Here is a 22,411-nt window from a genome sequence, read left to right on the forward strand (position 1 = left end):
TAGATACCCTGCTAGGCATCTTATTTACATATTGTTGTGAATCCTTGCAACAACCCAAAAAGTAAGTAAGATTATCTCCATTTTACTTACAAGGAAACTAAAGCTTAGCGAAGTTATATAATTTATTCAAGGTCATAGAGATAATTAAGAGGATCAGAGTTTGAAGCAAAAGTCTGTTTGATTCCAGAGCTTACATTCAGCTATGCTATGGTAGATTCAATTCCATTTTGTCAAATGACAAAGCTAATGATGGAAAATCAACTAACACAAATTCAAGAGTGTGAACATGCTTCAGTGAAAATTTAGCCAGATTCCATTAACTTACAGAGAAGAAATTCAAGGATAAAAGTCACAAAATGTGACAGAATTTATGAGGGATGCATATCCTGTGGAAAAACATACCAACAGTTTTTGGTAAGCCTGTTTGCTGATAAGCATTTCTTTGTTTCTAAACAGTGATTGAGACAGCTGTGCTGCCCTGTCAAAGACTTGTTTTTATGACCTTTCCTGCCACAAAAGTGTTGCTGCATAGCACTGGGAGATCAGCTCGGCACTTTGTGACCACCTAGAGGAGTGGGATAGGGAGGGTGGGAGGGAGGGAGATGCAAGAGGGAAGAGATATGGGGACATATGTATATATATAACTGATTCACTTTGTTATAAAGCAGAAACTAACACACCATTGTAAAGCAATTATACTCCAATAAAGATGATAAATTAAAAAAAATAAATAAAAGATTATCTCATCCTAAAAAAAATTAAAATAAAAAGAAGATCCATTCACTCTGTAAAGGTCAAAAGCATTTCTTAAGATAACTGGAGATACCCAGGGGTGCTATGAAAACCATGCTGGGACATCCTGTTTTAATGTCTTTAATTAAGATAAGTAGGTAGGCAGTTAGGTAGGTAGGTAGTAAGTAGGTAGGATGGATGGATGGATAGATGGATGGATGGAAAGATAGATAGACAGATAGATAGATAGGTAGTTAGATAGATAGACAGATAGAGAGGCAGACATAGATACTTTCCCACTGATGTTGCTTTCCCATTGGAAACCATCTAGGGAGTTTCCTCCTTCCTTGTTTTCTTTGTTTCCTTCCTTCATTGATTTCTTCCATAATTACTGTATGCCTCCCATAGACGAAGCCCTAGGTTGGACCCTGGGATTGTGTGAGTAGGTAAAGAAAAGTAATCAAGGATGGATTAAAAATAGTTCCTGCCTTTTAAGAGTTTACAATCTATTGTGACAGAAGAGCAAGTAAACAAATAAATAAATTACAAAGTCATAAGTACTAAAATAAAACGATGGGCAAAATGCTTGCAGGTGCAGATGAAGGGGTGTGTAATTCTGCCTTGGGAACTCAAAGATGATATTTGGATATTTGGATAGTTGGATCATGAAGGATGACTAGTTCACAAGCAGAGAAGAGGTAAGGGGAAGCCTTATAGACAAAGGGAAGTGCTTGAACAAGGTCACTAATTCATGAAAGAGCATGGCATCTTCTAAGCTAGTTATGATAGGACAATAGGCTGGGAAAGTAAATTGACACGATTTTTCCTTTGTCTGGAATCTCATCTCTGTTTTCAGATATCCAATATTCCCCATTTGTCAAGAATTAGTTCAAAAACCATGTGTTCCAGGAAATCTCTGTGATAATTCCTATTTATCTAGCATATGTGAAGCTACTTGAGTATTTTAAAACATATCTATAAAGTCTGTAAATATTTTGTGAATGACAAAATAATTGTCTAAACACAGTACACTAGTTCTGTTTTAAATTGTATGTGTTAACACTTCTTCCTCAAAAAGTTAAAATAGAAGATAACAATTCCACTCCTAGGTATATAGCTCAAAGAATTAAAAAGAGGGACTCCAACAACTGACACTTGTACATCAATGTTCACAGCAGCCAAAGGTGAAAACGACCCAAGTGTCTATCAACATATGAATGGATAAACAAAATGTAATACATTCATGCTACAGAATATTATTCAGCCTTAAAAGGGAAGGAAATTCTGATACATGCTACAAAATGGATGAACCTTGAAAATATTATGCTAAGTGAAATAGACACAAAAGGACAAATATTGTATGAGTCTGCCTATATAAGGTACCTACATAGAAAGTAGAATAGAGGTTATTAGGGACTGGGAGGAGGGATAATGGGGAGTTAATTTTTTGTTTGAGATGATAAAAAATTTCCAGAAATGAGTAGTAGTAATGGTTGTAAAACATTGTGAATGTACTTAATTCCACTGAATTGTACACTTAAAAAATGGTTAAAACATAAAATTTTATGTTATGTGTATTTTATCACAATAAAACCTCCCAGAAAAATGTATGTGTTAAGAGACATTATCCCAAGCATGTGATCTGAGTAATAAAGGTAAACAAATAAGATATTTTTGTCCCTGAAAGAAAATAGGAACCATCCAAATTAGAAGAAATAAAGATCTATCTACAGCTATAATTAAATTCTTTAAGGCTTTGGGATAGAAGTTTAAAATATATTTGTAATGGCTGGAAATATGACATATCACATGAAGAAATGCATTCACAAGGAGAAGAGTTCATTCTCCTTTTCAAATGGTGCATTACCTCTGGTTCATGTTCAAATTTCTGGGATGCTGGTTTCTCCAATACTGGATCATCTATCTCTGAGCAATTTTCTTCTCCATTGAGTTCAAGGGCTTCACTCTCTTCATTGGTTTCACTGACTCCCTCATTTCCATTACCCTCTTTGCCTCTTCTTCCACTGCCTGTATTGGCTCTGTGTCCTTCATGGTCTCCAATGGCTGCACTGCCCCCAATGGCTGTACTTCCTCCGTGGCTTCTACTAGCTCTCTGGCTTCCATTGCTGCTGAAAGTTCCTTCCCCTCCATCACTTCCATCTTTACCATCTTGCTTGTAGCTTCCACCTCTGCCACAGCTTGGCCTGATAACAAGATCCAATTAATGATAGAAAACCACCCAACAAAAACATATTTGAAAGTCAACAAATGAAACAAAATTAGTATGCCTTACACATATATACTATCTCCAGGCATGTTTTTGTTCTATGTGAACACTACTGGTATGATATAGATATGAAAAATGTCCCTATGTCTTGTCAATCTTAAATATTGAATTAACACCATAGCCACTGTCAATTCCCTGGCTGCATTTGGATGGCAGATGGAAGAGAACTTGCATCCTTTATTAGGAACATGTGTTAGGTTAGTAACAATAATATGTTTTATTTTCTTAAACCATAGACTACTTCATGCATTAGCAACTTCACAGCCACATGAATGATCAAGCCCATATTTCTGGTTCAACCACAACATATTTAAATAATTCTTATAATATATGTAATTTATGTTAATTTAAACATGTGCCTTTATTTTCTAACATGTGTATTGCCCGCTTTGCAACAGATTTCCATTGATTGTTCCACTATTATCACTAGGAAGTTCAGTAATATAGATCTCATTAAGTTAAGATAGTCACTTAATTATTTGCTAAGAACACCAAGCTTAGCAAAATGTCTCAATGATTTTTGCATAAGGGACAACATAAATATGTACCTATGATAATTCTAAAAGCAAATGAATTTGAGAACGAAATTCCTGGTAGTTTTTTAGTTGGCAAAAAAGAAAAAAATGTTGAATGAATTGTAGTCTGTTCTGTCATGTATATCCCCAGTAACATTTGAAAATTAACAAAACAAAATATGGATTTCAATATTATAAAGCAAACAATTATCCCACTGTTAATTATTTTTCTAAAATTATACTATATTAATGAATCACTTTTGAGAGCAGTTTAATACAAACCATAAGCACATGTAAATAAGAACACACTGGCTGCTTCTAGAGCAGGAACAAGTAACCATATATATATAGCATACTGGTGGTATGCCAAAAACACTACTTCACTAAATATTACCACTTTGAGCAGCTACTCTATAAGAAGATAAAATTGAACGAGCACTGAATTTAGTTACAGCAGTTTTCAGAATCCCAAGGATAATGCTATGTTAGTAAGTTGGAGGTTAAAACTATCAAGTGAGTAACATATTTGCACTTCATTTTTCTCAGTAAATTTAGAGATTTTGTTCACAAACATCAGGGCTTCAACTTACAATTATTAATAGGCACACTACTTAATTTGTCAGCCCATTTCTCACACTCATTGTGTTTTACAGGGTAGAATGATTCAGTAGCATTAATTTTAACAGAAACACCCAGACAATTCCAGTTATAAAGAACTTAATAAATAGTTGAATGCTAATAAAATATAGTATTACAAGAAATGCAAAATTAAGTGTTTTGCATTAAAATAATTTAAAATCTATTGTTGAAAATCAACCATTTACCAACATGCAAGTGCAATTCATTCACCCTCTTGGTAATAAATTTTGAAAGTAAACCAAAGATGCAAATAGTTTTGAAATTATAAAATATGGATAATGCAAGTAATCCAGAAAAACCAACCTTGGCCAACTAGGAGCATCATCACGATTATTGCCTTTGTCATCAACAACCTCATCATTGTCATCATCATCTTGGTCTTCACCAGCATCATTAGCCTGATCAACCTGGTTATCCAACTCATTACAGCCATTGTCATGGTCATAAGTATCTTCATAAGCATCATTAGAATCATCATCATCACCATCAGTATCAGCACCAGCATCATAGAGTTCAACATAATCACCATCCTCTTCAGGTGGCTGAATGACAGGTGCAGGAGTTAACCAATCATTCCGGAAGATTTCAGAGAGTGCATTATAGCCTACCCATTCATTTGTCAAGTAAACGGGGGGTGATATTTTTCCTACTTTAAATCCATCTGGAACCTGTGTGCACAAGAAAGGTTAATGTAGTCTCTAGTAGCCTTTCATTTTCTTCTAGATTGGAAAGCTTCCAGGCTGATAATATTTTAAAATGTATTTTCAATTGAAATGAAGATGTTCACTCACTATATAGAGCCAACATTTTTGTGAGGATGAGCCGCCAAAACCCAAACCTCAGGCTATGATCATTAATGGCCTTTCTGGATCACACAGGGCAAAATTTACTCACTTTGTTTTATATTAGTCCTACTTATCTGCTGAGAACTAGACATTTGGTTTTGGTGCTGGAGAAGAGACAGATGATTTAACATTCTAGAGAAGACAGTCACTTTTTTCCTTTTGTTTTATCCTTTGATATTGGGATTAGCTCTTAAAATTGATATGTTAATTTCCCAGCTCTAGTTTTATACAACATAGGTTGTATTAAAGTAATGTAAACACTTCTAAGAAGTAAATTAATATAAATTCACCCTTAAGTATGGTATGTGTCCTATAAGCAACCTCTGAGCAATCTGAAAGGGGTGTATGTGTAGTAGGGTAGAGGTAATTACAAAAGTAAAACAGAATGATCTGAAACCACACTGCCAAAATAATTAGAAGTTCTTTTTATTTATGAAATTAGAAGGCATTTTATTTTTTGCTAAATGTTTTATCTTTATTCATTGCCTCATCATCCACGAAATGATATTAGACAAAAACTGAACATCTAAACCTTACTCCTTAATTTGAGATTAGCTTCTGCAAATAGCTTTTTATCACTCTTCTCCTGAATATGTTCTGACAGAAGAATGTGAAAGTAAAATATTTTATGATCGATTAAATGTTTTTATATTTTACATTACAAAATATTTTACATTAAATGTTTTTACATCAATTAAATTTAATTTCTAGATTTCATATTCTGCATACTGACTTACCAATAGAAATATATATTTGAAAGATTAATTTAAAAACTGAACACTTTAGCCTTTCCCTCGAATGAAGATGAAAATATGTAAGTTAATAAATTGAAAATTAAAAAGAACAGATATAAATGTGTTAAGAGTTAAGATGGAAACTTACATGGATGTCAACCAGCAACCTCTGATCAATAGTAGAATAAGGTGGTGATGACTGGGACCTCCTCCTGGTCGCAGGGCTCTCTTCCTCAGAAGAAGATTCTGTGGAATGCCAAAAAGACATTAGTAACAGTTGTGATCACAGCCATTGACTTCATTTTTATAGTGTAGCAGTTCAATCCCTTGGTATTTTTCTTGTAGCCTCTTTCCATTCTGGAGATATCACTTGATAAATTCTTATGGGGCTAAGATCCTATGTTCTGTTTTCACAGGCAGTGACAGGCTCAAGGTTTGTTCTGTTAGACCTGCATGGCTTTTTTGTTTTTAGTATTAAGTGTACACTTGCTAGGTATTTCTCTCTATCTGTGTAACAAGGTACACAATAAGACTGGTATACAGATAGTCCCATAAAAAAAGAGAATATATCAAGAATAGGAAGGGCTGGGTGGTATTTCTGGCCTCCCATAACCAGTAGAAAAAGAGCCCAACAGTATATTAGAAGATGATAGAGTAGACAAAACTTTCAAGAGGAGAGTTGACTCTTGAATCTTAATCCCCCAATTTCTACTCAGTGATATATCTTCAAGTATTTCAATACAGTTGAGAAGTGAACAACTGAAAAGTGGCAAATCTTAGCCCTTTTTATAAAGCCAGGAACCCTTCTATAGAAGCTCTCTGCAATAGAACTTTCTGCAGTAATAGAAATGTTCTGTACCTGCATTGTCCAATACAGTAGCCACTATCCACACATGGCTATTGAGCATTTGAAATATGGCCAGTGTGTCTGAGAGGCTAAATTTAAAATTTAACTTCATTTTCATTTTAGTTTTAATTTTAATAGCCACATTTTGCTAGTTGTATCACAATGCACAGCTCATTTCTATAGTGTAAATACTTCCATTTAAAATGCAAATTTGTCTGGATTAGAAGTCTGGATTTTTGATATTAAGATTTGTGGTATAGTAAATAACATCTGTGGTTAAAATAGAGTGAGAATATTTAGGCTCAAAGATCAGTAGATCTGGGTGAGTGTACTTAGAAAAAAGCTTCGCTAAGGGGACTCTCAAGTTCCTTTTTATTGTTTTTGTGTGCTTGGAATTTGAAGATAAATAGTACTATCCCTCTTTTATTTGTAGCCTTGATATATAGCCAAAGTATTGACACTAGAACTCCAAAAAGCATGTATTTGAAAACATTTCTATCTTTTGAGAATATTGTACTGAACACATCTTACAATTTATGTTCACATCTTCTGACACTGTTGTACTTTTGCCATTTATTATCTTTCCGTAGGAAACTATTTCTCTCAGGTCTTTTGGTGTGTCATTAGGCTAAGTAAGAAGTTTGGGTGAATGTCTGAGATTTTGAGGCAAATTTGTAGTAAGGTGTTCTGATTTCCTGCATCATGAAGTATGCAGTCTTATGGGAACTTCAAATCATCTATGTAGCACACACAATAAAATAACAGAATTTTAGAGCTAAAAAGAACTTTAGCTATTATCTACCCAGATACTCTCCCTTTCTCCCTCCCACCACTGTTCATAAATGCTTTGGGGCCTATTCCAGAGTTTCCTTATTTCAAAATATACAATATAAATAAACCTTAAAGTTTTAGTTCTTTCTTCAGTATTAGCAAAATTAACGCTAGTCAAACCAGAAGGATTCTGGGGGAAAAAGTCCTAAAGTTTCTCTTCACACAGGCTTATCTTATTTCTCGCAAGATAATATTTCTGCACAAGGGGACACTGCCATTTAAAAGAATTATGCCATTATCTGAGTCTCTTAAGAAGTAGAATTGGGTTTTAAAATTCAGGACTTCGACTATATGATTTTCATACAGTGTACCTATATATCCATTTAATTATTGACATTTAAATAAAATCTATATGCTATATTTTACAGACGACTTGGGGACTCAGTCAGGCATTTTCCCCTTACTTAACTTACTTGAATTGCTTAAAAGTAGATAGTGCCAGATTTTATGACCCAAGGCATAACTTTTCACTTTGTTTATCTGATATGTCACAAATCTATAATTCATTTAAACTCTCTCAAAATTACATCATAAAATAAAATACTTATTTGAAATTCATATCACTGTTCGTAAAGATATTTTCTATGATTTTATTGATTAATTTTTCATTTTGAGTAACTACATTAATTTTTAACATTTAAGAGATACTGTATATATCTTACTTTGGGGAGGTGAAATTACAAATTGATAAATAAAACACATGCCCACAACTACTCCATTTAATATTTCAATATTCTAAAGATTGCCTATAAATGTTAGCCTGTTGTAGAAGCCTCTCTCAAATTCCTTTCCCATATTTTTCACACATGGTATAGAAACTAAACCTGAACCCCCCCCCACCTCCCTAGACACATTCTTAACTACTGCCCAACTGAAAGAAGAATCTTCAGAAAAATTACTTTCAATTTCTCAAAGGTCATCACTGATCACCTAATTGTCAAATCCAATGGCCTCCTGGTCTTAATCCTACTTGGCCTCCCTGACACTATTGATTCATTCCTTCTTGAAATTCTTTCTTAACTTTTGCAAAATAAACTATTAAACATTAACTCCGTTTTGACTGTTTAAACTTTGTGCTTTGAATCACCTGATGCTGCTGGGCAATTTTGAGGATTTTGCGAACTTCTTTGTCTGATGTCAACGGGCTTCTGAGCTTGTTCCAAAAGAGACCGCTGAGGAACACTAATGAAAAGACAGAAAAGCATGTGCCACTTCCTAACATTCATAAAGGGAATGTACAACTCCACATCAAGACCAACAAAAGTTTTAAATATATGGGTATATATCAAACTAAAAAGAAGTAGAGCTTAAGTAATATTTTCCAATTTCCCCAAATCTGCTCTTTTATCTAGAAGAGAGAAACAATTTCCAAAATATAAAAAAAAATGTCTTTATACAAGTATGTTTCCTTCACATATTTATTTATTTCTAAAAATTCCTATGAACTTTCTTTAAGCTAATATTCAGACATTATTGCTACCTGGGTAAAACAGCAAGAAACATAAATTTATAGTGTATGTGAGTATTTTAACATGATAAAAACTAAGTTATTTTTTTTGTTAAATATTCCACTATTATAACCTGATTTCAAATGCTTGGAATTTGTGTTTTTTAATGTCCTGTCCCTAATTTAGATACATGGATAAATAGATAGAACACTTTAGTTTTCACTATTCAAATTCAGGAAATATTTAGAAAGTTTTTTTGGACCAGAGCTGTTAAATTTTATAGCTGCTTTGGAATTTCTATATAGGAAGGACTTTGGTTATTGATTTAGGCCTAGAACAGACAAGAGTCTGTTCTATGACCCCAAATTTCAGGAAAGACTTAAGTTTCAGTTAAATTGATTTCATAAATATAACCATATTTAAAGTAAGTATATTTGCAATTCATAAATTCAAAACCCTTTTTTGTAATAAGAACAACAAATTCCAGTTTAGTAGAAATATTGATTTTTATATACCCAATGCTTAACAGTTATATTGATTTTATATCATACCCCATGATACCAAAACAGATACACAAAACTAAACTGATTTCTCCCCCTTTGTTGTCAGAAGGATCATGACAACTCATTCACTGAACGCATAGTAAGAGAAAGTTCCCAATCTTGCTTTAAAATTTTTCAAGATTTCTGCACACCAGTTAAATCTAAGGACACAAATACATGGGGGTTTTAAAGAATAATAAGATAAGAATATACATGCTAAATACTATCAGCTCTATGCCATCTGACCATACTGTCCAGAATCTTGAATACAGTAAGTACTCAATAAGTATTTACTGAATGACTGAGTGAATGAATATAGGTTAAGTTTTCTCCACTATGAGTTGGAGTTGGAAGGGGTATGATTTTCAAGGAACATCTAAATTAAAATTTAGCATTCAAATATAACACATTGCATACATCTAAAATATGAAACATGATATTTGAAAATTACTGAAGATTATCAATATTACAGAGTTAAAAATTACAGTGACTGGTATAAAATATTGCTATAATATTGAGTTTTAGATTTGATTCTCCCTATAGGTTATTTTAGGTTTGCCCATTCTGTGGCATTAGCTTCTGAGGTTAGCGATTGTGTGTGTGTTTTACCATGTAGTACATCACGAATATCATGTAATTGAAGTGTACGTGATACACATGAAATTTCACATCTTTTTATTGTAAATTACTAATCGAACACTGTCCAAGAATTCACTGTTGTTTCTGTTATTAAATTGTGAATGTTACCAGCTAATCATCAAACTAAATGACACTGAAATTGCAGTATGTCCAAAGGTGAAAGATCTAGTTAATGGATTGTTGCAGTTTTAAGGTTTTAAATATGGGCCGGTGATATCATTGATGACTATGTTGTCATTAATATTTTAGTTTTGAATTCACACAGAACTTAGTATCAAATAAATAAGCTTTAATTTCCCATATGACAGTAAATCAGAGTAATCTGAACATAGAAATCAGAGACACATACCTTGAAGAGAACTTGACACGATGTACACGATCCTGGTTGTAAGGCATAGAAATAGATCTCTCTTGGACCTTAAAGATACAATGCAATACTTTGGTAGAATTCAGAATCATACATTTTTTGAGTTATTAATTCATGGGAAAATGTCATTCTTCACAAAAAGTTATTTTCTTAAAAATCCAGCTTATAAAATCTGATTTTCATAAATAGATTGTATTTCATTATTACTTATAGTATAACATTAGAACTACTTAACCATAATTTTTGAATATATCCTTGAATTTTAGTACAACAACAGATTCTGGAGATCATATAATCAAACACCCTCATTTATTATTGAGGAATCTGTATCCCAGAGATGGAAAATGACTTTTCTAAGAACTTTACATCAAGTCAAAGGATATCTTTAATCAGACTGTAGGTCTCCCACCTGATAATTTAATGTTCTTTCTATGTTTTCATATTACTTTTTCAAACTTCTCACTCACTCACCCTTTCAAGCTAATACTAGATTTTCAAAAGTTGTAACACATACACATCACTAAAAACCTCTCAGGAGTCTAAAGTGTTCCTTATTTATTTAAAAAAAATATTGGAGTATAGTTGCAATATTGTATTAGTTTATACTGTACAGCAAATGAATCAGCTATATGTATACATATATCCCCTCTTTTTTGGATTACCTTCTCATTTAGGTCACCAGAGAGCATTGAGTAGAGTTCCCTGTGCTATACAGTAGGTTCTCATTAGTTATTTTATACATGGTATCAATAGTGTATATATGTCAATCCCGATCTCCCAATTCATCCCACACCCCCTTTCGCCTTTGGCATCTATATGTTTGTTCTTTATGTCTGTGTCTCTATTTCTGCTTTGTAAATAAGATCGCCTGTACCAATTTTTTCAGATTCCACATATGTGTGTTAACATACGATATTTGTTTTTCTCTTTCTGACTTACTCCACTCTGTATGACAGACTCTAGGTCCATCCACGTCTGTACAAATGAACCAATTTTGCTCCTTTTTATGACTGAGTAATATTCTGTTGTATATATGTACCACATCTTGTTTATCCATTCCTCTGTTGATGGGCATTTAGGTTGCTTCCATGTCCTGGCTATTGTGAATAGTGCTGCAATGAACAACGGGGTGCATGTGTCTTTTTGAATTACCGTTTTCTCTGGGTATATGCCCAGTAGTGGGATTGCTGGGTCATATGGTAATTCTATATTTAGTTTTTTAAGGAATCTCCATACTTTTCTCCATAGTGACTGTATCAATTTGCATTCCCACCAACAATGCATGAAGATTCCCTTTTCTCCACACCCTCTCCAGCATTTATTGTTTGTAGATTTTTTGATGATGGACATTCTGACAGGTGTCAGGTGGTACCTCTTTGTAGTTTTGATTTGCATTTCTCTAATAATTAGTGATGTTGAGCATCTTTTCATGTGTTTGTCGGCCATCTGTATGTCTTCTTTGGAGAAATGTCTATTTAGGTCTTCTGCCCATTTTTGGATTGGATTGTTTGTTTTTATTGATACTGAGCTTCATGAGCTGTTTGTATATTTTGGAGATTAATCCTTTGCCAGTTGCTTCATTCGGAAATATTTTCTCTCATTCTGTGGGCTGTCTTTTCGTTTTCTTTATGGTTTCCTTTGTTGTGCAAAAGCTTTTAAGTTTAACTATGTCCCATTTGTTTATCTTTGTTTTTATTCTTATTACTCTAGGAGGTGGGTCAAAAAAGATCTTGCTAAGATTTATGTCAAAGAGCGTTCTGCCTATGTTTTTCTCCAAGAGTTTTATAGTGTCTGGCCTTACTCATCTTTAAGAAATTATGTTTTTTTCACTTTACAACTTGACTGTAATGTCATAATCAGAGTTCCAAATACTTTTCAATTCTAAATAAATTAATTTTTATTTTATTAACTATTCATTCATCTAATACAGCAAAAGACTCAAGAAAGAGCACATATAATGAGCCAGCTTCCATCAGCAGTGCAGATTTACCTTCTGCCAACATTAATATATAGGGCCATGGAGTGTTGCCTTGTCTAATTTAATTTTATATCTCTAGGTTTCTACTCAAAATAGCTTTTAGCTACCCCCCAAAATAGATCATTCTGACATTCAACAAGGCAGTCATATTAGATTCTTTAGAAAGGAAAATTCAATATGTTACAATAAAAAATAAATTTAGCATTTTCATGCTGATAAAATCACGCTATAGGTCCTAGAAACTATAATAACCTTACTACACTTTTTTTCTCTTATGTAGTAACTTATCAAGGTTGTCTTTATACTCCAACAGACAGATACATAAGAAGTGAAAAATGTTGTCAGTCGTTCACATGTTTTGTTAATGAATGTTTCCAAATACAACCAGATGTTTGGCAGTATGCAGGATAAGCATCTGACTGACTTTTTCCACTTTTGATTCAGATAACTGGAATCATATTGACCCAGTCTAGGCCTCCTGGTTCATGAAGCTGATCTCAGAAATTTTATTGAAACTAGTTTACCAGAGGCCAAAATTACTCAGAAGAGATAAAGGCCAAAAATAAGAAAGGCTAATGCCTAATATGAATTGACTGTATTAGTTCTGAAAAATGGGGAGAAGAAAATGAGTAGTAAGAATAGCATATGTTATGGCAAATGATGTATTCCAAATCAACTAGACACAGCTCGTTATATTTTGGGCTTAACATATCATGCTTAGAGTAATAATTCTTATCTGGGAGTAAGAGTAAAGTCATCATTTAATAAGGCAGAGAGGGGGACACATTGCCTCTTGTAATTAAATAATAAAATCCAGCATATGTTCCTTCTGCCAGTAATTAGTATTTATAAAGCAGTACTCTGTTATTCATTTCAGAGCACTGTTAGTATCAGAAAGAACATATTTTAAAAGGATGGACCCAGCAATCCCTCTACTGGGCATATACCCAGAGAAAACCAAAATTCCAAAAGACACATGTGGATAGCTTCAAGACAGCAGAGGAGTAAGATGTGGAGATCACCTTCCCCCCCACAAGTACATCAAAAATACATCTACATGAGGAACAGCTCCTACAGAACACCTACTGAACACTGGCAGAAGACCTCAGAATTCCCAAAAGGCAAGAAACTCCTCACATACTTGGGTAGGGAAAAGAAAAAAGAAAAAACAGAGACAAAAGAATAGGGATGGGACCTGCACTTCTGGGAGGGATCTGTGAAGGAGGAATAGTTTCCACACACTAGGAAGCCCCTTCACTGGCAGAGATAGGGGGTGGGTGGGGGGAATGCTTCGGAGCCATGGAGGAGAGCATAGCAACAGGGGTGCTGAGGGCAAAGCGGAGAGATTCCGGCACAGACGATCACTGCCGACCAGCACTCACCAGCCTTAGAGCCTTGTCTGCTCACCTGCTGGGGTGGGTGGGGGCTGGAGGCTGAGGCTCAGGCTTCGGAAGTCAGAACCCAGGGAGAGGACTGGGGTTGGCTGCGTGAACACAACCTGAAGGGGGCTAGTGCACTACAGTTAGCCGGGTGGGAGTCCAGGAAAAAGTATGGAACTGCCTAAGAGGCAAAAGACCATTGTTTCGGGGTGCACGAGGAGAGGGGATTCAGAGTACCACCTAAACAAGCTCCAGAGATGGGCGCTAGCCATGGCCACCAGCACAGAAGCCAGAGATGGGCATGAGATGCTAAGGCTGCTATTGCAGCCAACAAGAATACTGTGTGCAAGCACAGGTCACTATCCACATCTCCCCTCCTGGGAGCCTGTACAGTCCGCCATTGCAAGGGTCCCGTGATCCAGTGAAAACTTCCCCAGGAGAACACACGGTGTGCCTCAGGCTGTTGTGATGTCATGTGGGCCTCCGCCACTGCAGGGTTGCCCCGCATTCCGTACTCCTCCCTCCCACTGGCCTGAGTGAGCCAGAGTCTCCAAATCAGCAGCTACTTTAACCCTGTCCTGTCGGGGTGGGGTACAGATGCCTCAGGCGACCTACATGTAAAGGTGAGGCCAAATACAAAGCTGAACCCCAGGAGCTGTGCGAACAAAGATGAGAAGGGAAATCTCTCCATGCAGCCACAGGAGCAGCAGATTAAACCTCTACAATCAAATTAATTTACCCTGCATCTGTGGAATACCTGAATAGATAATGAATCATCCCAAAATTGAGGTAGTGACTTTGGGAGCAACTATAGAATTGGGGTTTGTTTCCTGCACCTAATTTGTTTCTGGTTTTATGTTTATCTTAGTTTAGTATTTAGAGCTTATTATCATTGGTAGATTTGTTTATTGATTTGGTTGCTCTCTCCCTTTTTTATATATACATATATATATATATATTTTTTTTTTTCCTTTTTCTCCCTTTGTGAGTGTGTATGTGTATGCTTCTTTGTGTGATTTTGTCTGTATAGCTTTGCTTTTACCATTTGTCCTAGGGTTCTTTCTGTCGGTTTTTTTTGGGTTTTTTAGTATAGTTTTCAGCACTTGTTATCATTGATGGATTTGTTTTTCGGTTTGGTTGCTCTCTTCTTTCTTTCTTTTTTTATTAATTTTTATTTTTAATAATATAAATTTTATTTTTTATTTTAATAACTTTATTTTTCTTTCTTTTTCCCTCCCTTTTCTTCAGAGCCATGTGGTTGACAGAGTCTAAGTGCTCCAGCCAGGTGTCAGGCCTAAGCCTCTGAGGTGGGAGAGCTGATTTCAGGGCACTGGACCACCAGAGACCTCCCAGAGCCATGTAATATCAAATGGCGAGAGCTCTCTCAGAGATCTCCATCACAACGTGAAGACCCAGTTCCACTCAATGACCAGCAAGCTACAGTGCTGGACACCCTATGGCAAACAACTAGCAAGACAGGAACACATCCCCACCCATTAGCAGAGAGGCTACCTAAAATCAAAATAAGTTCACAGACACCTAAAAACACACCACCAGATGCGGTACTGCCCACCAGAAAGACAAGATCTAGCCTCATCCACCAGAACACAGGCACCAGTCCCCTCCACCAGGAAGCCTACACAACCCACTGAACCAGCCTCACCCAATGGGGGCAGACACCAAAAATAACGGGAACTATGAACCTCTAACCTGTGAAAATGAGACCCCAAACACAGTAAGTTGGACAAAGTGAAAAGACAAAGAAAAACACAGCAGATGAAGGAGCAAGATAAAAACCCAAGAGACCAAACAAACAAAGAGGAAATAGGCAGTCAACCTGAAAAATAATTCAGAGTAAAGACAGTAAAGATGATTCAAAATATTGGAAATAAAATATACAAGAAACATTTAACAAGGACCTAGAAGAACTAAAGAGCAAACAAACAGTGATGAACAACACAATAAATGAAATGAAAAATTCTCTAGAAGGAATCAATAGCAGAAAAACTGAGGCAGAAGAACGGATAAGTGACCTGGAAGATAAAATAGTGGAAATAACTACTGCAGAGCAGGATAAAGAAAAAAGAATGAAGAGAATTGAGAACAGTCTCACAGACCGCTGGGACAACATTAAAGTCACCAACATTCGAATTATAGGGGTCCCAAAAGAAGAAGAGAGAAAAAAGGCACTGAGAAAATATTTGAAGAGATTATACTTGAAAACTTCCCCAATATTGGAAAGGAAATAGTCAATTAAGTCCACAAGCACAGAGAGTCCCATACAGGATAAATCCAAGGTGAAACACGTCAAGACACATATTAATCAAACTATCAAAAATTAAATACAAAGAAAAAATATTAAAAGCAACAAGGGAAAAGCAACAAATAACATACAAGGGAATCCCCATATGGTTAACATCTGATCTTTCAGCAGAACCTCTACAAGCCTGAAGGGAGTGGCAGGACATATTTAAAGTGATGAAAGGGAAAAACCTACAACCAAGATTACTCTACCCAGCAAAGACCTCATTCAGATTCAACAGGAAGTTAAAACCTTTACAGACAAGCAAAAGTTAAGATAATTCAGCACCACCAAACCAGCTTTACAACAAATGCTAAAGGAACTTCTCTAGGCAAGAAACACAAGAGAAGGAAAAGACCTACAATAACAAACCCAAAACAATTAAGAAAATGGGAATAGGAACACACATATCAATAACTACCTTAAAGGTAAATGGATTAAATGCTCCAACAAAAGACACAGACTGGCTGAATGGATACAAAAACAAGACCTATACATATGCTGTCTACAAGAGACCCACTTCAGACCTAGGGACACATACAGACTGAAAGTGAGGGGATGGAAAAAGACATTCCATGCAAATGAAAATCAAAAGAAAGCTGGAGTAACAATTCTCATATCAGAAGAAATAAACTTTAAAGTAAAGACTATTACAAGAGAGAAAGAAGGACACTACATAATGATCAAGGGATCAATCCAAGAAGAAGACATAAAAATTGTAAATATTTAAGCACCCAACATGGGAGCACCTCAATATATAAGGCAAATACTAACAGCCATAAAAGGGGAAATCGACAGTAACACAATCATAGTATGGGACATTAACACCCCACTTTCACTAATGGACAGATCATCCAAAATGAAAATAAATAAGGAAACACAAACTTTAAATGATACATTAAACAAGATGGACTTAATTGATATTTATAGGATATTCCATCCCCAAAAAACAGAATACAACTTCTTCTCAAGTTTTCACAGAACATTCTCCAGGACAGATCATATCTTGGATCACAAATGAAGCCTTGGTAAATTTAAGAAAATTGAAATCTTACCAAGTATCTTTTCCATCGACAACGCTATGAGACTAGATATTCATTACAGGAAAAAACCTGTGAAACATACAAACACATGGAGGCTGAACAGTACACTACTAAATAACCAAGAGATCACTGAAGATATCAAAGAGGAAATCAAAAAATACCTAGAAGCAAATGACAATGGAAACAAGAGGAGCCCATACCTATGGGATGCAGCAAAAGCAGTTCTAAGAGGGAAGTTGATAGCAATACAATCCTACCTCAAGAAAGAAGAAACATCTCAAATAAACAACCAAACCTTACACCTAAAGCAGTTAGCAAAAGAAGAACAAAAAAACCCCCAAAGCTAACAGAAAGAAAGAAATCATAAAAATCATATCAGAAATAAATGAAAAAGAAATGAAGGAAACAGTAGCTGAGATCAGTAAAATGAAATGGTGGTTCTTTGAGAAGATAAACAAAATTGTTAAATCACTAGCCATACTCATAAAGCAAAATGGGAGAAGGCTCAAATCAATAGAATTAGTAATGAAGAAGGAGAAGTAAAAACTGACACTGCAAAAATACAAAGTGTCATGAGAGATTACTACAAGCAACTGTATGCCAATAAAATGGACAACCTGGAAGAAATGGACAAATTCTTAGAAAAGCACAATCTCCTGAGCCTGAGCCAGGAAGAAATAGAAAATAAAAACAGACCAAACACAAGCACTGAAATAGGTACTGTGATTACAAATCTTCCAACAAACAAAAGCCCAGGACCAGATGGCTTCACAGGCGAATTCTATCAAACAATTAGAGAAGAGCTAACACCTATCCTTCTCAAACTCTTCCAAAATATAGCAGAGTGAGGAACTCTCTCAAACTCCTTCTACAAGGCCACCATCGCCCTGATACCAAAACCAGACAAAGATGTCACAGAAAAGATAACTATAGACCAATATCACTGTTGAACACAGATGCAAAAATCGCCAACAAAATACTAGCAAACAGAATGCAACAGCACATTAAAAGATTCATACACCACGATCAAGTGAGGTTTAACCCAGGAATGCAAGGATTCTTCAATATATGCAAATCAATCAATGTGATAAACCATATTAACAAATTGAAGGAGAAAAATCATATGATCATATCAGTAGATGCAGAAAAAGCTTTCAAAAAAATTCAACAGCCACTTATGGTAAAAACTCTCCAGAAAGTAGGCATAGAGGGAACCTACCACAACATAATAAAGGCCATATATGACAAACCCACAGCCAACATCGTTCTCAAAGGTGAAAAACTGAAAGCATTTCCACTAAGATCAAGAACAAGACAAGGTTGCCCACTCACACCACTATTATTCAACATAGTTTTGGAAGTTTTAGCCACAGCAATCAGAGAAGAAAAAGAAATAAAAGGAATACAAATTGGAAAAGAAGTAAAACTGCCACTGTTTGCAGATGACATGATAATGTACATAGAGAATCCTAAAGATGCTACCAGAAAACTACTAGAGCTAATCAGTGAATTTGGTGAAGTAGCAGGATATAAAATTAATGCACAGAAATCTCTGGCATTCCTATACACTAATGATGAAAAATCTGAAAGAGAAATTAAGGAAACACTCCATTTACCTTTGCAACAAAAAGAATAAAATACCTAGGAATAAACCTACTTAAGGAGTCAAAAAACCTGTATGCAGAAAAGTATAAGACACTGATGACAGAAATTAAAGATGGTACAAACAGATGGAGAGATATACCATGTTCTTGATTAGGAAGAATCAACATGGTGAAAATGACTATACTACCCAAAGCAATCAACAGATTCAATGCAATCCCTATCAAACTACCAAGAGCATTTTTCACAGAACTAGAACAAAAATTTTCACAATTTGTATGGAAACACAAAAGACCCCGAATAGCCAAAGAAATCTTGAGAAAGAAAAACAGAGCCAGAGGAATTAGGCTCCCTGACTTCAAACTATACTACAAAGCTACAGTCATCAAGACAGTATGATACTGGCACAAAAACAGAAATATAGATCAATGGAACAGGATAGAAAGCCCAGAGACAAACCCATGCATGTATCACCTTATCTTTGATAAAGGAGGAAAATATACACAATGGAGAAAAGACAACCTCTTCAGTAAGTGGTGCTGGGAAAACTGGACAGCTACATGTAAAAGAATGAAATTGGAACACTCCCTAACACTATACACAAAAATAAACTCAAAATGGATTAAAGATCTAAATGTAAGGCCAGACACTATAAAACTCTTAGAGGAAAACATAGGCAGAACACTCCATGACATAAATCACAGCAAGATCCTTTTCTGACCCACCTCCTAGAGAAATGGAAATAAAAACTAAAATAAACAAATGGGACCTAATGAAACTTAAAAGCTTTTGCACAGCAAAGGAAACCATAAACAAGACCAAAAGAGAACCCTGAGAATGGGAGAATATATTTGCAGGTGAAGCAATTGACAAAGGATTAATGTCCAAAATATACAGGCAGCTCATGTAGATCAATCTCAAAAAAAACAAAAAACCCAATCCCAAAATGAGCAGAAGACCTAAATAGACATTTCTCCAAAGAAGATATACAGATTGCCAACAAAAACATGAAAGGATGCTCAACATCACTAATCATTAGAGAAATGCAAATCAAAACTACAATGAAGTATCACCTCACACTGGTCAGAATGGCCGTCATCAAAAAATCTACAAACAATAAATGCTGGAGAGTGTGTGAAGAAAAGGGAACCCTCTTGCACTGTTGGTGTTAATGTAAATTGATACAGCCACTATGGAGAACAATATGGAGGTTCTTAAAAGACTAAAAATAGAAGTATCATATGACCGAGCAATTCCACTACTGGGCCTATACCCTGAGAAAACCATAATTCAAAAAGAGTCATGGACCACAATGTTCATTGCAGCTCTATTTACAATCACCAGGACATGGAAGCAACCTAAGTGTCCATCAACAGATGAATAGATAAAGAAGGTGTGGCATATGTATACAATGGAATAGTATGCAGCTATAAAAAGAAATGAAATTGATTTATTTGTAGTGAGGTGGATGGACCTAGAGACTGTCATACAGAGTGAAGTAAGTCAGAAAGAGAAAAATAAATACTGTATGTTCACACATATATATGGAATCTAAAAAAAAAAATGGTTCTGATGAACCTAGGGGCAGGACAGGAATAAGAGGCAGATGTAGAGAATGGACTTGAGGACACGGGGAGAGGGAATGGTAAGCTGGGAAGTTTTGAGTGAGTGGCATGGACATATATACACTACCAAATGTAAAATAGATAGCTAGTGGAAAGCAGCCACATAGCACATGGAGATCAGCTTGGTGTTTTGTGTTCACCTAGAAGGGTGGGATAGGGAGGGTAGGAGGGAGATGCAAGATGGAGGAGATATGTGGATATATGTTTATGTACAGCTGATTCAGTTTGTTATACAGCAGAAACTAACACACCATTGTAAAGCAATTATACTCCAATAAAGATGTTAAAAAAATTATGTACAGCTGCATGTAAAGGATGTTTTAAAAAATCTATCATGCCATTCTGTGTGTGTATGTGTACAGATATGGAATTAAACACATAAAAATATATAAAAAATAAGTCACATGCACCCCAGTGTTCATTGCAGCACTATTTACAATAGCCAGGTCTTGGAAGCAACCTAAATGCCCATTGACAGACAAACGGTTAAAGAAGATGTGGTACATATATAAAATGGAATATTACTCAGTCATAAAAAGGAACGAAACTGGATCATTTGTACTGATGTGAATGGACCTAGAGACTGTCATACAGAGTAGAGTAAGTCAGAAAGAGAAAAACAAATATCGTATATTAAGGCATTTATGTGGAATCTATTAAAATGGTGCAGATGCACTGGATTGCAAGGTAGAAATAGAGACAGAGATGTAGAGAACAAACATATGGACACCAAGCGGAGAATGCAAGGGGGGCAGGGTGGTGGTGGGATGAATTCAGAGATTGGGATTGACATATATACACTAATATGTATAAAATAGATAACTAGTAAGAATCTGCTGTATAAAAAATAAATAAATAAAATAAAATTTAAAAAGATAAAAAATAAGAAGGATGATTGTCCATGACATACATCATAATGGACTACTGTGAAGCATCTTGAAAGAGGAAATATAGTGATCGTGGGCCCTTGTCCTAATTAAGTACAGCAATGAGACTCATGACTCACTATGAGTAAGGCAAGAATTCCTGAGTTCTTCACCCATCCACCTATCTGTCCTTAGTGACCAAACATTTTTTAGATAGCTAGCTGTAAGGAATGCTGTCTATAATAACACTACCTTGTCCACAAAGGAATTGAAACTGCTACTTGGTCCTCACCAATACCATGTGCTAAATATCTATTAATAAACTCATGAAAACAAAAGTCAACCTGGACACCAGGACTGACTTGATTATTCCCATAAACCTAAGAAAATAAGTGACAGATTAAATAACCCAGACTCTGTCATAAACTACATTTCAGAACAGAACTGATCAAGGGAAAAAGTATGTGTGACTGTGTTACAAGCTGAACTACTGAATTTTTCATGGGCAATATTTTTACTTAGAAGAATGACTGATGAGACAAACTGTAGTTATTCAACTTGGGTATCTGGCAGGCATTTTATTTAAAATCAACAAAGTAAGCCTATCAATTCAAAGAAAAAGCAACTGATGTTAGGTGTCAGCAATGATAAAATTGAGCTTTCAATTGAATATTAGAATTTTAGACTCATCTATCACTGTGCATTTGACAGCTTATCAATACTCAGTAATTTTTATGATGAAATTGATGATATTAACAAATGCCATTTTTTGGTGTTGTAAAATAAAACGTGTAAATATTTGGAAAGATCTACATATACAGTGAACCAATATTTTCTGACTGACCAATGCACGAAGATACAAAATTGTGTATGAGCAAAATATCTATTCACAGCACACAACAGACTTATGGATTTTAATATTACTGAATATTCAAAATTTCACTGATATGGTTTTGGACTCCACTTCTCTAGTTATGGTGTATTTCAAAGAACATCCACAATTATCTGAAAAATCTATGGAAATTCTCTTTTTCCAACCACCTATATGTGAGAAGTCAGCTTTTACTCATATACTTCAACCTAAACAACATATGGCAACAGATCGAATGCAGAAGCAGATATGAGAATCCAGCTGTTTTCCATTAAGCAAGATGGAAAATGGTTATTTTCATTAAAATTTGTTTCTTATA

General features: G+C 35.2%; 1 protein-coding gene across 3 annotated transcripts in view; it reads right to left on the bottom strand.

The window, feature by feature from the left end:
• The window catches only part of NRK (Nik related kinase), a gene marked incomplete at both ends in the record, with an annotated part of 141,169 nt that overhangs the window by 19,109 nt on the left and 99,649 nt on the right, over positions 1–22,411 (bottom strand). For all 3 annotated transcript variants that reach the window (XM_081222710.1, XM_081222709.1, XM_081222708.1), the window contains 5 exons: positions 2,600–2,936; positions 4,477–4,841; positions 5,901–5,998; positions 8,518–8,612; positions 10,409–10,476. In XM_081222710.1, coding sequence (XP_081078836.1) covers positions 2,600–2,936; positions 4,477–4,841; positions 5,901–5,998; positions 8,518–8,612; positions 10,409–10,476 — 963 coding nt within the window. The remainder of the gene's footprint in view (positions 1–2,599; positions 2,937–4,476; positions 4,842–5,900; positions 5,999–8,517; positions 8,613–10,408; positions 10,477–22,411) is intronic.

This window comes from Mesoplodon bidens (genome assembly GCF_964165515.1).
Source record: "Mesoplodon bidens genome assembly, chromosome: X".
Lineage (NCBI taxonomy): Eukaryota > Metazoa > Chordata > Mammalia > Artiodactyla > Ziphiidae > Mesoplodon > Mesoplodon bidens.